General features: G+C 39.3%; 1 protein-coding gene across 10 annotated transcripts in view; it reads left to right on the top strand.

Moving 5' to 3' along the window:
- LOC126765682 (uncharacterized) overlaps nucleotides 1-21,368 on the top strand; it is a 69,187-nt gene that overhangs the window by 45,225 nt on the left and 2,594 nt on the right. For 5 of the 10 annotated variants that reach the window (XM_050483397.1, XM_050483394.1, XM_050483395.1 and 2 more), the window contains one exon: nucleotides 7,053-7,104. The exons of the other annotated variants lie outside the window; for them this stretch is intronic. In XM_050483397.1, coding sequence (XP_050339354.1) covers nucleotides 7,056-7,104 — 49 coding nt within the window. In that variant the 5' untranslated portion in view covers nucleotides 7,053-7,055. The remainder of the gene's footprint in view (nucleotides 1-7,052; nucleotides 7,105-21,368) is intronic. 10 annotated transcript variants of the gene reach the window in all.

Here is a 21,368-nt window from a genome sequence, read left to right as displayed (position 1 = left end):
AAATTCAGTGTTTGGCTTTCTCCACACCGAAGTACGACCATCGCTCCGAAAGATATTGTACTTACTCTCGTCTAAGAAGAGTACTTGGTCCCAGTATGTGTTTGGTTTTTTGTTATACTCTTTTGCGTAGTCTAGGCGCTTCTTCTGGTTACGTGAAGATATCAACGGCTTCTTTCGGGCAACACCCGAATTATAGCCAGCCGAATGTAGTACCCTTCTAACGGTCATCGCATGAATATCTTTTCCAAATTCATTTTTAACCTCAGAAGCAATCTGCGTAGATGATATTTTCGGATCTATTTGGACTTTTCAAACAATGTGCGGGTCGGTTTTAGTATACCATCCCTCGATTTCAGGGTTAAAAGTGGTATGGTTGGATAGTGCTGATGCTCCAGATTAAGAATATTTATAATTATTGCCGCCGCAAACTTATAGTTTTCGAGATATTTGCATTTAAAATTGAAAATTTTGCAAATTTAATTTTGCAATTTCTCGACTTATGGTTAGTTTTTCTTCCGTATTATGCACTTTTTATACACTTACAATTCACTACAATATTTCTACATATTTATTTTTTATTAATATTTTAGATGTTTGCTTAAAATAAGCATTTATATTTTACATAAATATTATTACACGCACAATAACAATAAGTGTTCCGTGTTGTCAAAGAATAAGTATTGCCATATCTACACATTTATCAAACGAATAAAAAATAGGTTTATACGCCAAATACATAAATCATTATCCTTTTTATAGCAAGAAAATAATAATAAATAATAAAATAAGAAATGAGTAATAATCAAAAAAGGAGTTTTACTCGAAAAAAAAACCTGACACACCCTGGTGTTGGTACACCCCGGTGTTGGATCGGCCAGGGTTATTTTTTTGAAGCGCGGCCGAAGGCCGCCAACGCAAACAGGAGTTTCAATCGTAAAAACCTGACACACCCAGGTGTTGGTCGCCCAGGATAATTTTTTCATGCATTTGAGTTTTTTTTTTATTTATTTTTATTGTTTTCAATCATTTGTGATATGGTAACACTTATTATTTGACAACACGGAACACTTATTATTATTGTGCGTGTAGTAATATTTATGTAAAATATAAAATGCTTATTTTAAGCAAATATCTAAATTATTAATAAAAAATAAATATGTAGAAATATTGTAGGGAATTGTAAGTGTATAAAAAGTGCATAATACGGAAGAAAAACTAACCATAAGTCGAGAAATTGCAAAATTAAATTTGCAAAATTTTCAATTTTAAATGCAAATATCTCGAAAACTATAAGTTTGCGGCGGCAATAATTATATATATTCTCAATCTGGAGCATAAGCACTATCCAACCATACCACTTTCAACCCTGAAATCGTGGGATGGTATACTGAAGTTTCCCCCAATGTGCTGCTTTTCGCGATCGCTTAAGAACTGAGGACGACCGGTACGCTCAGCACTTTTTAAACTTGATGCTCCTTTAAACCGCCTTATGATATTGCGAATTGTGAACCGGCTTCTGTCCATCATTTCACCTATTTCAGCATACGATTTGCCTTGGTTGTGCATATGTAAAATAATTTTTCCCTGAGATATAGTGGTTTCTTTTTGTTTTGAAGACATTTTTATAAGAAAATTTAGCTTTTCACGTTATTGAACACAAACGAATTTCACAAAGCAAAAACTGTTGACTATTTGAATAACTCTTAATAAATGAAAAGAAAAGTGTTGTATTCTCGGAAAAGGAGTGGCCAGATTGAGTATTTTTTAATGAATGGATTTAATAAGGGAAAATATATTTACACTTTCGGCCGCGCTCTAAAAAAATAACCCTGGCCGAGCGAATACCCGGGGTGACTGAAATAATATCGCGTAGTACTCCTTTCTGTGTTGTTTAGAGAAAGGAGTACTACGCGAATGTAGTCAACTCATTACATAGTGATGTGGACTTCTATAGCGGATCACTCAGTGCCTTCATCCCGGATATCAAATCACGTTTACTGTAATATTCCTAGTCTCACCTTTTTCACTTTCTCCTTCCTAATTTGCTATACTTACAATTTTTGTTCAATTCATAGTTTTATTTATACTAGTATTAAATACTATTAATCCCTCCCTCTTAATTACATAACAAATATTATATAATTTATAATCTTTTAGTTGTATAATGCCGTTTGGCGTCTGTATACTTAAATAAATAAATAAATAAAAATAGCCGAAAAACACAAAATGGTTGCTGTGCCAATACTTATGTGCGCCACTGTATATCTTCACCTAAAATACAAACCAAGGTATCACAAAAAATGAATTGAAATCGCTGACAGAAATAATAATCAAAATTTATCAATTTTATAACGAAAACATAAATTTTGTTTAATATGAGTGCATAATAACCAAAGAATATAACCACTTTCACCTCTTTATAACAAAAAGTCAATATATTTTTTTATTTTTAACGCAGAAAGGAGTACTACGCGAAAGTACTTTAGTCACCCCGGGTATTCGATCGGCCAGAGAAGTACTACGCGAAAGTACTTCAGTCACCCCGGGTATTCGCTCGGCCAGGGTTATTTTTTTAGAGCGCGGCCGAGGGCCGCCAACGCAGAAAGGAGTACTACGCGATAATACTTCAGTCACCCCGGGTATTCGCTCGACCAGGGTTTTTTTTTAAAGTTTGGCCGAAGGCCGCCAACGCAGAAAGAGTACTTCGCGAAAGTACTTCAGTCACATAAATTACGTATTACACATATACATATGTAGAAAGTATTTTTTTATAGTTAATATAGAAAAAAGAATCACGCGATAAAACAAACAAAGAAAAATTGTTAAAAGTCCTACATATTTACTGTTTAAAATGTGGCAAGGCTCGTTTTCCTCATAATTGTGAAAAATTTAACCTTTTACGATGAGTGTGCTAAGTGATTTTGAAATGAATAAATTTAGGTAAAATATAGCAAAATAAAAGTGAAATGTAAGCTTATTTCAAAGCTTAGAGAGTGTATTTAAATATACAAAGTAAAAAATATGAAAAAATTTTGTGAAACATAGAGAAATAACATGTTTTCTTAGTGCAAATTTTTGAACCTTTAATCGTGAATATTTTGAAAAATATTAGTAATTTTTACATTTTTTTGGATATTCCTCCTCTGGAGAAGCTCCCCTATCCGTATATACCCCATTTATACGGAAATTCGGTTTTTTTACCCCTCCGCCAAAGTAATCGGAATCGTGCCACGTAATAAAATAATACTGGGTTTTGGCTCGACCAGGGTTATTTATTTTTTTAAAGCAACCATTTTCTTATTATATCAATGTGTCTTAATACAAAATGGCGTCGAGTGAACACGTGTGTATAACTTGCTCCAAGATTATAAGGGGAAACTCAGGAAGTATTAACTGCAATAGTTGTAAGAATTGGTTCCACAAGAAGTGCAGCGACTTGAGGGACGTGGTTTCAAGAAAATTGCTGCTGCGTTTCGGAAAACTGGTCGTATTGACTGGCGATGCTCTGGTTGTCACTCAGAGGTTAGTACTATTGAGGCCGTCAATGACAATGATGAGGACGACAATGATTTGCCGTTATCAACAACCAAATCGGAGTTGGAGAAAATGTTTGAGAAATATTTAGCACCGTTCAAGAAAACAATTGAAAATATTCAGACCAGCGTTGCAGGAATTCGGCTGGACTTGAACAAGTTGGCAGAGAACAACAGAGCAATCTCGCAGCATTATAAGCAATTAGAAAAGAGGGTCGGCGCTGTCGAGAATAAATTAACATCGAAGGTTGACGCATTATTATCCGAAACTCGGTCTCTGTAGACTCGGTCGTCCTGTGGTAGGTAAGATTCGTCCGCTATTACTAACTACAGACTCCGTAGCAGATGCTAGGAGTCTATTGCGTATCAAGACAGCTTGTGAGTTTGGCATCTCATTTAAGGCGAACCTAACTCGAGCTCAGCAAGAGCATCTCAGAAATCTATGTACGGAGCTCGATAATCTAACTAAGAGCGGAGATTACTGCAGGACAATTAGATACATTAATGGGGTGCCGAGGATAGTCGATAAGCAGACTTTTCGTGCGCCAAAAGAAAAGCCTAAAGATTCGTAAGAACAAAATTAAAAGAGCTCTTAATCTCATCAGCAGGGCATCAATGTGACTTGTTTTGTGTGAGCGAGTCATGGCTTCATGAATCAATATCAGATGGTGAAGTGGTAGACGATACGTATTTAATACTTAGGAAAGATAGAGACAACCAAACAAGCAATTGTACGAGAGGTGGAGGTGTTTTCACTGCGGTGAAGCGTAGTAATGTCGAGCAAGTTTTTATTAAAGTAAAATGTACTGAGGGCGATCTATTAGTTGGATGTGTGTATCTTCTGCTACTGTCGTCGTTGGATAAGTATGCGAGTCATATGTCAACAATTTCGTATTTGAAGGAAAAATATCCCAACTGTGCATTGATTATCGTTGGCGACTATAATCTCCCCAGTAATCTAATTCGTAATGTAAATGATCGTACGCTTGACTTATGCTTTAGCAGCGTTGAAGTATGTGTAGACAGTATAGAGGCTTTTATTGATGAAGATAAGCACCACCCGGCTATAAGTATACGTGCTGAGGTTAGGGCCAACCTAAAAATGAACGTGGCACCGACTTATGCATTCAAGAAGGCGGACTACGTGGGATTGAATTACTTCTTTTTGACGAGTAACTGGATTGAACTGTATAAGTTAGTATCACTGGATGACAAGGTAAACTGGCTATACGAGAGAATTAACGATGGAATTGTGCAATTTGTTCCTGTCCATACTAACAGGAAAAGCAATTATCCATGCTGGTTTTCTAGGGAGCTGATAGGGAAAAAGGATGCGCATGCAACATACAAGAGATTAAAAACCAGTTACGCCTACAATGTTTTTCGTCGGTTGCGGTCGGAATGCAAAAGAATCGGCAAAGGGTGTTACAGCGCATACACGTCCAGGATGGAGGAGCTTGAACGGGTGGATTCGAGTCAGTTTTGGAAATTCGTCAAAAGCAGGAGACGGAACAATATGGATATTTAATCCTCCGTGTCGTGGAAAGATAGCGTAGCTACGACGGGTGGGGAAGTGAGCAATCTGTTTGCGTCGTTCTTTAGTAGCATCTATGCGGAGAAAGTTAATGATAATGGGGAACCAATGCCCACAGCTCAAGCTGGGGAAACATCGACTAGCTACGATGTGAAATTATCGGAACTCACCATCCGCTTCCCTGAAGTGTACGAGCAAATGTGCAAACTAGATGGAAAGAAGTGAGCCGGACCAGATAGAATACCGAACATTTTACTGAGGAGCTGTGCAGTCGAACTTGCCGAACCAATAACCCACATCTTTAGTAAATCACTGGAGATGGGTATTTTTCCGTCGGCATGGAAACGCTCGTATATTTGTCTAATTTACAAGGCAGGGTCGAGATCTGAGGTGTCCAACTACAGGCCAATATGCATACAGCCGGCAATGGCAAAGTTGTTTGAGAAACTTGTTTTGCAGCAGGTGAATTTCGCCTTCAAGAATACGATCTCGACCAAGCAACATGGGTTCTTTGGCGGCAGGTCTACAGCTACAAACCTTTACCTGTATGTCGATTACGTACTGAGAGCGTTGGACAAGGGTGAAACAGTTCACACTATCTACACGGACTTCAGCAAAGCCTCCGATATGGTGGATCATGAGCTCTTAATAGAGAACGGATCTCAAGATTTTCAAGAAGATAAGCACTGAAGATGATATTAGTACATTACAGCAAGACGTTGATAGACTTGAGGAGTGGTGCGACGAAAATAAATTGAGTTTAAATTTAAAAAAGTGCGTGGTGGTGTTCTCTTCACGGTCCTTGAGTCGTCGTCCAGCTGTTTACCGTATCGCTGATCATCAGCTAGAAGAATTCACAGTAGTAAAAGATCTTGCATCTTACATCACTGGCATACAGGACACTTGGGCTCATACTCAGATGTGGGGATGACTTCAGGAATGCTGATACGTTCGTAAGGCTGTACTCGACCTTGGTGCGTCCGATGTTGGAGTATTGTTCATTGGTTTGGTCTCCTCATACCGACTGTCTCATTGACAAAGTGGAGAGAGACAGAAACTCTGTAATTATGTCGCGTACTTCCTGGGGCGTAAAGGATGGGTCAGAGGCTCGGATGAGGTTCGTGGTCAATTTGGGATTTGTGACCTGATGAGTCGGAGACAAGTATCTATCTCTTGTTTGTTTTAAATCACTAAATGGATTAATCGACTCTCCGGAAATTTTGGAACAATTCGTCCTTGTAGGCCGTATGCCTGGGTTGAGGTCGCACAGACTGTTAAAACAGTCTTCGAAGAACTACGTGCGGGGTGGACCGAGGAGCAGGGTAGTAAACTTAGTCAATAGATATTATCAAGATATTAATATGTTTGGTTGTACGTATGCGAGCTGCGTCTCAAGGGTTAAGGGGTTAATAATGAATCATTAATGTGTGATTTGTGATCAAACCTAGTCAAAATGCACTCTCCTAGGGTTAATACGTTAGTATGCGTGGTTGTACTCGCGAGAGTTAGGTTACATGAGCTTAAAGTTTAGTAGAATCGATCTAGTAATGATACACCAAGATATTGATTTGTGCAATGTTCACAATTAAGTCTCGTCTAAATACGTATTTGCCTTCTTCCTTCTTTTTTGTTATACTTCTTTGTATATAGCCGATTGGCGTGAGTAATAATAAATAAGTAAATAAACGAATAAATAGATTTCATCCGAAGTTAAAAATAGAATAGAAGTTATTTTTGCACTATTTAATATAAAATAAATGGTTAGAAACGAATTGTTGAATGGTTAGGGGATATAAAAGTTAAAAAGATAAGTGTAAAATTCATTATAAATCAGAGAAACACGCATTTTAAATATTTAAATTTTTTAACTTTGAAAACCATAAATTAGCTACAACTATATATATATATTGATCTGGAGGACCTCCTCTATCCGTACAATGAGAATGAAATCACAAAAACCCATTTAACGAACTTTTCTGTTAAAGGAAATGTCTGAAGGAAAGCGAAACAACAGTTATATCCGAGTAAGCTATTATGGTATGTGAGACATTTGTATACAAATTACCAATATTTAGTAAACAATTTTTTGATTTACTGTGAATTTCACACTTATTGTTTTATATATCCACCAACACTTTACTACCGATAATAAATTCACAATAAATCCATAGAAATACACAATGACAATTTAATTTTGAGCTTCAATATATTCATTATTGTCCGTCCATATCATCACGTCGCGCGCTAAAGAAAACGGAAATACGCCTCTAAGTCCTTGGCAGCTATATACTCTTAGATAAGATAGATATACTAATAAATGAGGAATGCACCGCGACCTTAGGTCTATTGTGCCCTCTCCTAACTCACAAGGGCGCAGTTAGCCCCAGCATATTGATAAAGTCCAATATTCTGCAGGGTGCTACTGAGGCGATGCGATCCCTATCCGGAAACATGGATCCAAGAGCCTTAGTCCTGCATCTACAGACTGCTGTGCAGTCATTTAGCAGGTGTTCTGGTGTTTCAGGCTCTCTGTCGCAGAACCGGCAGTTAGCGCAAGAGGATAAGCCCATGTTATATAAATGCCTATTCAGCTTGCAGTGGCCGGTGTAAAATGCGACCAGTAGCCTGCGGTCAAATCATTACATCCGTGAACGTATCACTAGTCACGTAAAAAGCCAGTATTTCGTGTTATGACATACGTGATCGTAACGCTTCTATCGTAATCTGGCATGATGACATACGTGAACGAGTATATAAACGTATCCGTTCGTTCGAATCGTCATTCGTTGTTGACATTAAAAATAGTATTATTTACAAGGTTAAGGATATATACATTTTTGAACTAAATTTATTAAAGAAAGTCGTTTGGCCGATTGCGGTGGGGCGGTTCTCTACCCCGGTGTCCATTTCTTGTGTCATAAACTTTAATAAATCTTCCACTTTTGTGGGGTGATACATTCCCCTCTTGCCATATCCTAAAATTCTCTACCGTCTTTTTAAGATTCCATCGATTTGTTCAACGATACATCTTTTATACCTACGCTATTGCTACGATTTCAACTCCTTTAAGGTATGGGGACCCACCCCAGTGAAGGGTTCGTACCATGTTGGTAGAGGCTGCGGAGTGAGTGAGCTCGTCAGCCAGTTCGTTACCGGCAATACCTCTGTGACCAGGCACCCAGATTAGGTGCATCTGGTTACCTTCCGCCAGGTTGTTCAGCCGTTCTCTACACTCCTGCACTAGTAGCGATTTGATCTGTAGGAGGAGATCGCTTTTAGCGCCGCTTGACTATCGCTAAGTATGGCTATCCGTTCATTGCGAAAGTGGCGATGGAGGTTTATCTGTATACACCGACTACTGGCAAAGACTTCTGCCTGGAAAATGCTCGGAAACCTTCCCATAGATATGGAAAGTTTGGTGTGTGGACCCGATTCCTTCCGACGTTTTCGAGCCGTCAGCGTAGCACCTCAACGTGCTATACTTCAGCATTAGTTTGAGAGTGGAGTCGTTCCACTCGTCCTTACTGCCAAGGGTAAAACTTTTTCGTGAAGTTAACTTTTTTGGTAATGGAGTCCCTCGGGAGGAGGGCTAATGGTATATTGCCACTTATATCTTCCATCCTCTGAGACGAAATTACCTTACCTTTGCCACACCCCTCTGCCGTTATTTGCAGAAGTGTGTGCTTGGCTACTTGACCGATTATTAAATGAAGCGGTATGAGTTCAAGCAGGACCTCCAGTGCTGCCGTCGGACAGGTGCGCATTGCGCCCGACATGCAGACACACGCCAGTCGTTGCAGTTCCGATAGTTGGAATTCTACCTAAGTCTGCAACGCTTTTGAGATCCAGGCCACCGCCCCGTACGTGACTAACGGTCGCATAATCGTGGTGTCCAACCACCCAACGATCCTTGGCTTACAGCCCCAGGTTTTTCCTGCCAGCCGATTGCACACCATTAATGCCTTAGTCGCTTTGACCAAGGTCAGGTCAACTTTCTGCTTCCACCGCAAAGTAGAATCTTGACCTTGTTGGTCATCTCTATCTCTCTACACCCAAGTGTCAGGTTCCTTCGTCTCGTGAATGGGACTACGGTAATCTTGGAGGGATCGATGCTCAATTCAACCCCACTGCACCACCCCTTTGTCAGGTTTAAACCTCTTTGCAATAGGTCGCAGAGAGTGTCCTCAAATTTGCCTCTGGCTATTATTAAAATGTCATTCGCATACCTCTGGCAGCGGATCCCATTGTCCGTAAGCAGTGCTAACAGGTCGTCCACAACGAGACTCCATAGCAGGGGTGATAACACACCCCCCTGTGGGCAGTCTCTTGTTGTGCCAAGACGAATTCTTGTATCTCCTACTGCGGTTTCAGCAGTTCTGGTACGCAGTACGGCCTCTATCCACCTACGCACCGGTGCTGCTACATTCCTTTTCTCCAGTGCCCTGGCTACACTCCTGTGATACGTGTTGTCAAAAGCACCTTCGATATCCAAGAAGGCGCAGAGCATTATTATTTAGGGCAGCAGAGCCTGCTCTGGAAAGATGCCATCCACTCCCGGAGACTTCAATTTCTCAAACGAAGTCATTGCCCACTTGATCTTGTCCGCAGTACATAATTGCTTAGCGATCATCCAATCCAAGCGGGATGGCCTGTGTTCAATCACGGGTAGACACTGGTCTTTCTGAATTGTTTCCGGGAAGTGCGCCCGCAGGAGCTCCGTAGCTCTATCTACTGCGCTGGTCGTAAATGTCCCGTCGCTTCTTTTGATTGCTAGACTTGTGTCAGTCTTGCCTCTGGCCAGTGCTTTATGCAGCCGAGCTGCTTCTGGTGTGGAGGTGACATTGTCACAGAATCTCCTGGCCTGTAACGTTATTGTCAGTCTGCCACTACCTGTTCAATTCCTCACTTATCAACTCCCGGAAGGTATCCCAGCTTGCCCTCCGAGCGTTTCGTCTAGGGGGGAGTTGTCTGAATTCTATCTTTAGCGAGTTAAATAATAATAGTTTTGGGTTTATTATTATTCTTTATTAAGTTCAATATACCTTCTTGGTTCGTGGTAATACTAAGACTAAAAAACATTAGGTTTGCTTACAACTATTTGTACTCGTAGTATCGACAGAACATTCATGTTGTTCTGTTGTGTTCTTATTTTAAGCTGATAAATATTTTTGGATAAGTTCTATCTGTTACTGATAATTACAATACATTATTATGTGTATATGTCATGATACATGTTTTTATGTTTACAGCTGATAAGGAATGTTATCTTCCTTAACTCTCCTCTCTGTTAAAATGAATAGCCCTCATTTCAAAGGCGCTGTGTTTGGAGTCGGTGTACTTCCATTTCATATACCTGCTCGAAAGCTCGACGTTTTTTTGGCTTTTTGTTTAATCTCGTAACATTTACATGCCTTTACTGAGACGTATATAAATAATCCTAATATTATTACTAAAAGAATAGCTTAGCTTAAAAATTGGAAAGGGCGTTCCTCAACAGGAACTAGGTATTTGTTCATTTCTTGTATATTAGAAAATTTATAATTCGATTTGTATTCTAAATATTTCATAATTTTCATTTGTTCATTTTGATGACCATTTATTATATTTTTTATTTCTTGGTCATGGTTAAAATATGTCTTATTATCTAAAGTAGTGCTATTATTAAACTAAATTAATTTTGTGCCTGTAATATTTTGGCAGTTCCGTATATGGTTTTCGTCAATTATAATATTTCCGTGATCTAACATTAATAATGGCACATTGTTTTCTTGAAAAATATTACAATATGTTTTGTCCTTATTTAGTAAAGGGATTAGATAGATTAGATTAGATAAATTAATGAGGATTGCACCGCGACGTAGGGTCTATTGTGCGCTCTCCTGACTCACAGCGTCTCAGCTAGCCCCAGCAAATTGATGAACTCCAATATACTGCTATGTGCTATTGAGGCGATATGATCCCTATTTAGAAACATGGATCCAAGGCTCTTGGTCCTGCGCCTACAGATTGCCGTGCAATCCGTTAGTAGGTGTTCTGGAGTTTCGGGTTCCAGATCGCAGAACCGGCAATTTGCACAAGAAGCTAGGCCCATGTTGAATAAGTGCTTCCTCAATTTGCAATGGCCGGTGTAGAAGGCGATCAGTAGCCTGGCTTTCTTTCTTGGGAGATTGATTATGCATTTAAACCTTTTGAGGTTATAACCCTTCATCAGCAACTTTGCGTGCCGCAAGCCTGGAAGGTGTTGCCAATGTATCTCCCTACCCACTGCTACATCTTTGCGGACCTGTTCCTTTATGGTGTGGGGACCCACCGCTATGAAAGGTTCCGGTCCGAGCATGCTGGTGGATGCTGCAGAGTGGGCAAGCTCATCGGCCAGTTCATTACCGGCGATGCCTCTGTGGCCTGGCACCCAAATAAGGTGCACCTGGTTGCATTCTGCAAGACTGTTGAGCCGGTCTATACACTCCTGCACCAATAGCGATTTTAACTCGTATGACGAGATCGCCTTGACTGCCGCTTGGCTATCGCTGAGTATAGCTATACGTTCGTTGCGATAGCCGCGTTGGAGGTTTAACTCTACGCACCGACTTATAGCAAATACCTCCGCTTGGAATATGCTCGGAAACTTACCCATAGGTATGGAGAGTTTTTGCTTCCCTCCGACGTTTTCGAGCCGTCGGTGTACCACCTGATCGAGCTATCCTTGAGTAGCAGCTCGAATGCGGAGTCGCTCCATTCGGCCTTGCTGCCGAGGGTGATCTTAAACTTCTTAGTGAAGTTCAGCTTTTTGTTAATGCCGTCCCTTGGAAGAGGAGCCAGTGGTATGATGCCACTTAGCTCTTCCATGCGTTGGGACGAGATTATTTTACCTTTGCCAGTCCCCTCTGCTGTCATTTCAAGCAGAGTGTACTTGGCGACCTGACCAATTAGTAGGTGTAGCGGGGTGAGATCCAGCAGGGCCTCAAGTGCAGCTGTCGGGCAGGTGCGCATAGCTCCAGTCATACAGACGCACGCGAGCCTTTGCAGTTTCGATAGTTTGAGTGCTACCGTTGTTTGCTCTGCTTTCGGTGCCCACACCACCGCCCCATAAGTTAGTAAAGGGATACAAATACAAATATTTATTCCATCATTATTTTTACACTTAGGTACTCTTATAAATTTATTTTCACATTTTGTTGCTATTTTTCTTTCAATTTTTAATTTTCCATGTTTGTAGGCTAAGGGAATTAAATTGTGTAATCTACATTTTTTATTAATGGTAGGGTATTTATATATTGTGATTATCGCATTCCTGTACATCAAAAATTTCATTTGAAATCAATTCGTGAATATTGTTCAAGTTTAAAGTTCCAGAGTAAAAATTTCCATTTCTAGCAAAATTAATTGTATTTGTAATTGTCTCTAACTCTTTGTAAACTTCTCTGATTACAAATTCTTCTACGACATATTTCGGATCTAATTTTTCTAATAACTTTTCAAACTGAGAGTTAATCTTTCTTTGTTTGTTATTGTTTTCAATTAAGTAATTTAAGCCTGTTTTTATTTCTATTAAATCGTCATGGTCTGGTGTTCCTGTGATGAATTTTATAATTACGGTGAGCACGTCAGTGCGTCTTTACTACTAGTTCCTTCTGTTCGTCTATGGTTATAACATCTATCAATAGATTTGGTGATATTACAAATGTGCAAGTTGGAAAATTAGCAATAAGGTCATCTTTGACATGAAATAATATTTCCTCGACTATTTTTAAAGCGTTCGTGACAGTTGGTCTTGCAACTCCTTTTAATTTTTCTAAGTAATTCTTGTCTTTGTAGTGGATTGTATGACGTACACTATTTGGAAAAATTGTTTTCGTTGATACGCCTACGTTGGCTGGATCATAAATAGGTACAATTTGATTTCTAAATGAATTCAATGGTTGTTTTACCCTTTTGAAATGTTCTACAGGTTGAGAACAATCAGTAGTCGCATTTATTTGTTGTCTTGATAACTACAACATTTTGTTGTCCTGGTTTATAAACTAGTTTTGCTCCATATTCTTCAATTAAATTTTTCCACCTTTTTAATTTCGTATTCGGATTCTTGTCTGATATTGAATATATGAGGGACTGATGGTCCGTGTAAATAGTTAAATTTGCTACCCCATATAGATAGTTTCGTAACTTTTGAAGTGACCAAACTATGGCTAATAGTTCTTGTTCATTTGTACTATAATTCTGTTCAGTATCATTTAATGTTCTTGAAATGAAGGTAATTGGTTGTTTATTTTGAGATAGGACTGCCCCAATAGCAAAATTACTTGCATCAGTAGTTAAATCAAATGGTTTTGAGAAATCTGGTTGAAATAGTTCTGTTTGTTCCAGAAGTGCTATTTTTATTTTTTGTAGTGCATCCAGTGCTGCCTCGTCAAATTTTATGTCTACTTTGGAGCTCTGATTTTTTTTTTATCATTCCTTGATCTCCTCTTAAATGAATAGTTAAGAGTTTAGTGATAGATGCAAAATTCCTAATAAATTTTCTATAATTACTAGCTAATCCTAAAATTACCTTAGTTCTTTAAGCGTTTTTGGAACTGGGAAATTTTTTATTGTTTCAATCTTGTTTGGATCCATAGTAATCCTATTATGCTTAATGATGTGGCCAAGATACTCCACTGAGTCTTGAAAAAAATGTGACTTTTCGTCTGAAATTTTCATATTGGCTTTATGTAGTGCATTTATTATAGCTGTTCAATATGTTCTTCAGGTAAGGAAGAGAATATTAATACATCGTCTATATATACATATGCATAATGCAATATATTCTCGTAAGATATCGTCTACGCATCGTTGAAAGATTGAAGGTGCGTTTTTCAACCCAAACGGCATCCTAACAAATTCATATTTTGCTCCATTGATTGCAAAAGCGGTATTTTCTCTATCGTATTCCTTTATTAAAATTTGTTGGAATCCTGATTCTAAATCTATAGTTGAAAATACTTTTGCTTTTCCTAAATTTTGGATAGTTATATTTACATCAGGTATTGGATATCTGTCTGTGATTGTCTGAGCATTAATTTTTTGGAAATCAACTACCATTCTCCTTTTTGGCTTACTTTGTTCGTCAGTTCCGTTTTTGGAACAGTTCATCTGAGTGAATTATATGGGCTTTTGGGTTCAATAATTCAATTTTTTAATAACTCGCCAATTTATTTATTCACAAAGTCATTATCCGCAATGGGATATGGATATTGTTTTGTGCATATTGGATCCTCTGTCTGGGTCCTAATTGTCGCCTGAATAGTTGCAGTGAAAAGAAGAGCTTCACTTATTTGAACGTTTTTTTGCATTAGTTTTCTAATGTCTTCTTCGTATTGAGCGTTATTGATAGTAAAATTAATTTTTTGTTCTACGTTGTGGGTCACTTCCTTCTGGTACTTTAAACTATAATCAAATAAATTCACTTCTGCTTTAAGAGTTTTAAGTCCCTGTTCTCCTAATATCATATCGAATTCATTTAGCTTATCTATTTCATAATATACTAAATCATATCCATGTGTCGCAATCACTTTTTTGAATTAATGACTGAAAAGCCAAGTAAAGTTTTTGTTTTAAAAGGAATCATTTGTATTGACTTACCGATTTTACACTTGTTGCTAATATAGTTCTTAGTTGATCCTGTGTCCACTAAAATTGTAACGGGTATGCCAGTTAATCCACATTTTGTTTTGATACAAGGCAACCCGTTTACTCGCCTTAAAAAAGTACTCCGTGTTTCAAAATGTCCATCGTAGTCTGCTTGTGCGGTTTGATTGATGCGTTGCATTTTATGTTGATGGAAGTTTTGTGACGAGACGTTCCTGTCTCTTTTGAAAGGATTTTGTTGGTGAGGCGGATTCCTTGGTTGATTGAAGTAATATGTTGGCCTCTGGTACTGCTGCGAACTGTCCACTTCCATTGGTTCTGGTGCAAGTTGTTGTTGCGGTTGATAATTCCTCTGTATTCTGACGTTTGGTCTGTATTGATGATGTTGTCCGTCCTCTCTATGTGAATAAACTTGGCCTTCGTTGAAGCGAGGATTATATTTCCTTTTATCATCAGGTTGATGGAATCGTTGTTGCTCGTTCCCCTTGACAGATTAGAATGTACCTCGAATTGGCGATTCACATTATCTTAGTAAATAGTACTAGCTACTGCGTAAGCTGTTTCCAAATCTTTAGGGTTATAACTATACAATGTCCCACTTGTATATTTGCTATTTAACCCTAGGATGAAGGTCCTTACTGCTTCCTGGTTTCCATAGTCTTTCATAGAACCACTGCTTTGGTTTTCGGACATCTCAATTTTTGATAATGCCAAGTTAAGCGCTTTGCTCACTTCACTGTGGAATTCGGCTAAGGTTTTCCTTCCTTGTACGATCTTTTTTCTTCTAAAAGGACGTATAGTGGCCTTTGGTCCGCAAACGTGTAATCCAATCTATTTATTATGTAATAAAAATTCATCTTCGTGTTGTGGTTTGTAAGAATATCTGTTGCTGCTCCTGTTATTTTTGTTCGTACTATACCAAGTGCACTGTAGTATCTAGGGTGGTTGGTGAATCCTTTTATACCATCCATAAAGGTCCGTACTTGCGATCTCCAGGATCTATATTGATCTTGTTTCCAGCGAACCGTGCAAGTGCTTTGAATAATTCTAGGTCAATTTCCATTGGGTCGTTTATGTGCAAGCGTATTGCTTCGTGTTGATCGACCATCGATAATCCTTTAAACGATTGGCTTGATTCAATCGCTGATAGGCGATTCTGCATCTCAATGCTTTGCTGCTGCAAAGTTTGAGTTAGTACGTCGATGTGTGCGCGTAGTTGTTCCATTTCTGATGTCATCGTAACTGATTCTGATTTCTGAAGTTTTTGATGTGCTCCAGTTTTTAGTGGTGCCTTAGAATTCTGTTTTTGCTCCAATTTTTCAGGAACCGGATGTGTCTTTCTTTAAAACCGTGGATTTTGGTTTTTTAAGTCTTATATTTCAAAGACTGGCTGGAAAGCAAGTTGATTTGCAATCCCGGTTGAGCCCCCAGTTAAATAATAATAGTTTTGGGTTTATTATTATTCTTTATTAAGTTCAATATACCTTCTTGGTTCGTGGTAATACTAAGACTAAAAAACATTAGGTTTGCTTACAACTATTTGTACTCGTAGTATCGACAGAACATTCATGTTGTTCTGTTGTGTTCTTATTTTAAGCTGATAAATATTTTTGGATAAGTTCCTATCTGTTACTGATAATTACAATGCGTTATTATGTGTATATGTCATGAGACATGTTTTTATGTTTACAGCTGATAAGGATTTGTTGATGTATTTGGGTTCGTGAGTATGATAAGGAATGTTATCTTCCTTAACTAGCGCGAACATTATGATTCTATGATCTGACTAGGAGGGCTTCGTTGAAACCCTCCATTGTGAGACCAATCCACAGGCAGGCACGTTGCTCAAGGTGATGTCAAGCACCTCTTTCCTGCTTACTGTGATGAAGGTGGGTTCACGCCCCACATTATCTATAGCTAAGTTGTTGCCTACTATATACTCTAATAGAGACTCACCTCGTGTGTTGCAGTCCGTACTGCCCCATTCCTTGTGATGGTCGTGCGCATCACAGCCCATGATTAGGGGCAGCCTGTTCCTCCTGCAGTACGCAACCAGTCTATCCACAGCCTCTGGGAGTGCTGTGGATGCCTCCCCTGGTAAATAGACTGAAGCCAGGACGAAGTCTTTGCCTTCGAAGTTCCTGGCTTCCACCGCCACGAAACCCGGCGTCAGGAGTTCTGAAATACAGACGAAGTCAATATTATTTCTGACTACTGCATAAGTTCTAGGTCTCGCGCTGGAGAGATCCCAGATTACCTTGCTGAAATCTGTCTTAAGGCCTTTAACCTCTGCTCTGTAGATTCAAGGCTCTTGGATCAGCAGGATGCCCAGGTTATCCGAAGTGAACCGTCTCGTTATGACAGCCGAAGCTGCCGCTGAGTTGACGGCCACTACAGTAGTAGTTCGATGAGGGGAAAATCCTCAGCCCGCCGTAAGTCGCACTGCCATCCGTCGGGTCTCCAAGCCAATCGAAGAGTTCCTGCGTGGAAGGTAGCTCTCCTCCCTGACCACAGGGCCGCTGATCGGAGACGTCCGAGGTCTCCGCATCGGGGCAGCAACATCGTCATGCTGTGCATGATCGGTAAGTCCTCCGCCCTTCTTGCACAGAAGACGGGACCCTTCCAGCCTTCCAACTTTGGGGCGAACTCCCGTAGCCAGTTGGCGGACGTCTCGTTCTTGCAGTCTACCTGCAATATGCCTCCTTTGAAATCCACCCCAAGGAAGGACGCCGCGTATTCATTTCCTCTATGAGGAGGTCCTGGAGCACGGTAAGCTTCTCCGACTTCAACGACTCCGCCGGGTAGTTTTGAGACAGTACGGCTTTAACAGCATCCGCATATCTGCGCCGCCCTTCCTCCACCCGCGCGGGGACTGGTGCGGATGGTTGGCCTCTGGCTGCCTTCGAACTACAGCCCTTCATCCTCTTAGAGCTGGGGGGGCCCTTTGACCTGATTTGTCCGCTCTTGCGCTTCGCGGTTTGTGCATAGGTGGCCAAGGGCGCTGCCCTTCCATCACCTCGCATTGCGGTCAAGGTTGCGTTAACGGGGCAACGATGGCACCGCTCATGCCATTCCTGCGAAGGTCATCGCACCCGCCGGGTTTGCCAGCTGCTGGAAGGGGGCGATGCTGCCCACCCCTTCTGCGCGTCCTCCTTTTACGAGCACCATCGGTCTCTGCTCGATGTCGAGCAGCTAAGCCTACTGAGGGGGGTCTTGGTGGAGCTCGCAGCTTCATCACCGGCCACAGTCGCTTTCGCCTGCCGAGCGCCACTGCCTGAAGGCATGTCGTCGTCATACTCCCTGGCATACTCCGCAAACAGCGCCCGCTCATCTGGCGAGGGAGTATTAAGGAAGCTAATCTTACGATTAGCTCCTTGACCCCCCTTGCCTGCAGCTGCGCCGATTGCCTTTTCCGAAGTGTTGTTCGTTTCTGCGAATAATAATTTTGTCGCGGGAATTTTAAAGTTTGAAAAGCCAACTTTCTGAATATGTGATGGCTATTTTGAGAAACGAAAATTAACTGGTGAAATTTTGATTTGAATGAAAAAACGAAAATTCCTGTTAAATTAATAGGAAACATAAAAAAAGCGACCGCTTAGAGTTAAGCTACAGCGCCTGGCCTGAGGGAGTATTGTTTGTTTGTCAATCACTAACATTTGAGGGGGTAAGAGTTGAAAAAAAAAAAAAAAAATTCAAATTTTTTTTGAAGCACCCTAATGTATATACAGTAGCGGACAGTGAAATCCGGACAACCTGTGGGTTTGTATTTAAAACACGATTGTAACCGACAAGTGTAACTTTCTGCCGAAATGATTATTGTTTCACTTAAAGTAGTGCTCTGTACACGTTTTATAACAACTTTGTTTTATTTTTTAATAGTTTCAAAATACATTTCGTGCTTGTGCTTCGTTAAAGCTTAAATATGCCAACATTAAAAAAAAATGTCCGAACTGCAAAAAAGTAATATTTTTATTTTGCGAAAAGAAAATCTGACCATTCGGGAAATTAGTGGTAGAATTGGCTTCAGCAAATCTTCCATGAGAGAATTTCTAAAAAATTTCGATGAAACAAGGCCTCTTAAGAGAAAAACTGGCTCTGGAGCAAAGAAGAAGACAAGTTCTAGGGAAGATCGGGTGATAGAACGTGTCAGTTTGAGGAATCGCTTCAAAACTGCTGAGGACATTGAACTGGAGTTATTTGAAGATGTCGGTACGGAAGTTAGCGCAAGAACTGTTCGTCGAAGGTTTTAAGAGGTTAAATTGAACACTCGTCGGGCCGCCAAAAAACCACTTTTAACCTCAAAAATGCGTCAAAACCGTTTACGATGGACAAAAAGACATTAAAATTAGACTCAAATATATTGGCGAAATGTAATCTTCTCAGATGAGTCTAAATTTAACATTTTTGGCAGCGACGGTATGTCCTACATGAGCAGGAGAACTTTTGAGCGGTTCAAGGACGAATGTGTTCAAAGAACTGTTAAGCAGGGAGAAAGCCGAAAGGTCTGGGGTTACTTTTCTTACTATGGTATTGGGCAACTAGCCCTAATAGAAGGAACCGCCAATAGAAATAAGTATCAGGAGATACTTGAAACCAATTTAATACCTTCAATGAAAAATCGCTTTTCACGAGCGGATGTCCTTATTTTTTTTAGGATGACTGCACCCTGCCATTGTGCCAAAATAGTAAGTATTCATTTTTTGTACAACTAGAGTTTATTGCTATAATTTTAATTACAAATTTTATACTTATCCTTTTTCCTTTCTTTAAGGTTTATCAAAAATCAGGGTGTCGACTTTGGAGTGGCCAGGTAACAGTCCGGATCTCAATGCTATTGAGAACCTCTGGTTTATATTGCAGGCTCAGGTAGCACAAAAGAGACCAAAGAATTTAGCAGAGCTGAATGGAATTCTCGAAGAAGCGTGGTATAACGGTATTGGAGCAGGAACAATAAAAAACTTTATAAATTCAAAGCCCGAGCGTATGAAAGCCGTAATAAAAAGAAAAGCACGTTTGACAAAATACTATAATTAAAATAGTGTTTTTGTATAGATTAATGTTTCCTTTAACTAAAACTATAAAATCATTTCTTTTATGTAAATAAAAAAAATTTATCTCTGTTTATAATACGTAAAAATAATAAAAAAAAAATTTATAAGAACAATTCACAACATTGACTTTTTTTACGCTTAATACTAATGTACTAAATATATATTATTGTTTAAAAAAAAATTTAAACATTCCCCTAAAATAATAAGGAAAAACTATGATTTTTTAGCTGTCCGGATTTCACTGGCCGCTACTGTATATATTCTTAGCCTGGAGCACCTCCTCTATCTCTAGAAAATAGGACTTGAATAGCGTAATCCGATCCAACTTATAAAACGCAAAGCATACTGTTCAAGATTGAGATATTGTATAGGGTATTAACCCCACCTAAGTTTGCATAGGCTACGCCTATGGGACAAATATCGCCTGACTGTAACGTTATTTCTTCTTTCTTTGGTTATTTGCATTCAGCTATTGACTTGTAGGCATATGTATATACCAGAGACCTGAACGATTAAGGGAGGCATCGTACGATTACGTTACTAAGTAACACTTCTGATGATTACCACGATGCGAAGGTAACATTGCGCATCGGCATCGCGGCATCGTGGCATCGTGGCATCGTACGATTACTATCTGGTATCGTCAATGGCAAATGAAACGAAATGCATACATAAAAGCAAATTCTTGTGATTTTTCTTTCGTATTTACCTTATATTAGGAAAAAATTAATAAAATTCTCTTCATTTAAACATAAATTAATTCAATATAACATACACAACATAAATTAATTCAATAAATAAAAATAAATTAAATATATTTCGTTATTTTCGATCAAAATAAGCAACGAATTAAAAATAAAAAATATTTAATATGAACTTAATTTTTTTGTTGTGAATGCAAAAATAAAATGGCGTCCAGATTTTCTCCTTTCAAATTTGTTCTTCTTTCTTCTAATATACGGTTTGCCAAACTAAAACATCTTTCACTTGCTGCACTAGACGCTGGATTACATAAAATTTTTCGTGCCAGTCTAGCCATCAATGTAAACTCATCTTCATGACGCCGCCACCAATTCAAAACGCAATTTTCTGTATAACATGCATTTTTGTATATTTTGCCAGTTCTTTTCTTCGCGCACCATACTAATTGAGTAACATGTTAGTAATCGGCGATGCCACGATGCCGATACCCACGATGCCGATGCCCACGATGCCAAAGTACCGTTACGTAGCGTGTACTCGCCGCATCGGCATCGCCGCTTGCTAACATGTTACTTTTTTAATTACTCGTGCCGGTCTCTGGTATATACATACATATCTTAGCGACGCTGACTGCTGCTTATTTATATATGCACACCGCTAGCATATGCTCTATTCCCGAAATCATAATTAGTTTACATACATATCTACATATTAAGTATAAGCGCATCTATTCGCACCTACACAAAATGCATTACCTTTTTTGTGCAGTTATTAGCAATGCATTTTTTGTACAAGCAGGCATATAATTGCCGCTCCTTGCGGATTTAAGTGAGTGCTAAAAATAAAGTCGTGACGACAGGTCATATCAAACGCAGTTCCTTTTGCTTTATTTAAATCTTTTACACATACATTTCAAAAACCATT

The sequence above is a fragment of the Bactrocera neohumeralis genome, unplaced genomic scaffold (genome assembly GCF_024586455.1).
Source record: "Bactrocera neohumeralis isolate Rockhampton unplaced genomic scaffold, APGP_CSIRO_Bneo_wtdbg2-racon-allhic-juicebox.fasta_v2 cluster11, whole genome shotgun sequence".
Taxonomy (NCBI): Eukaryota; Metazoa; Arthropoda; class Insecta; order Diptera; family Tephritidae; genus Bactrocera; species Bactrocera neohumeralis.
This window is presented reverse-complemented; position numbering and strand designations above follow the sequence as displayed.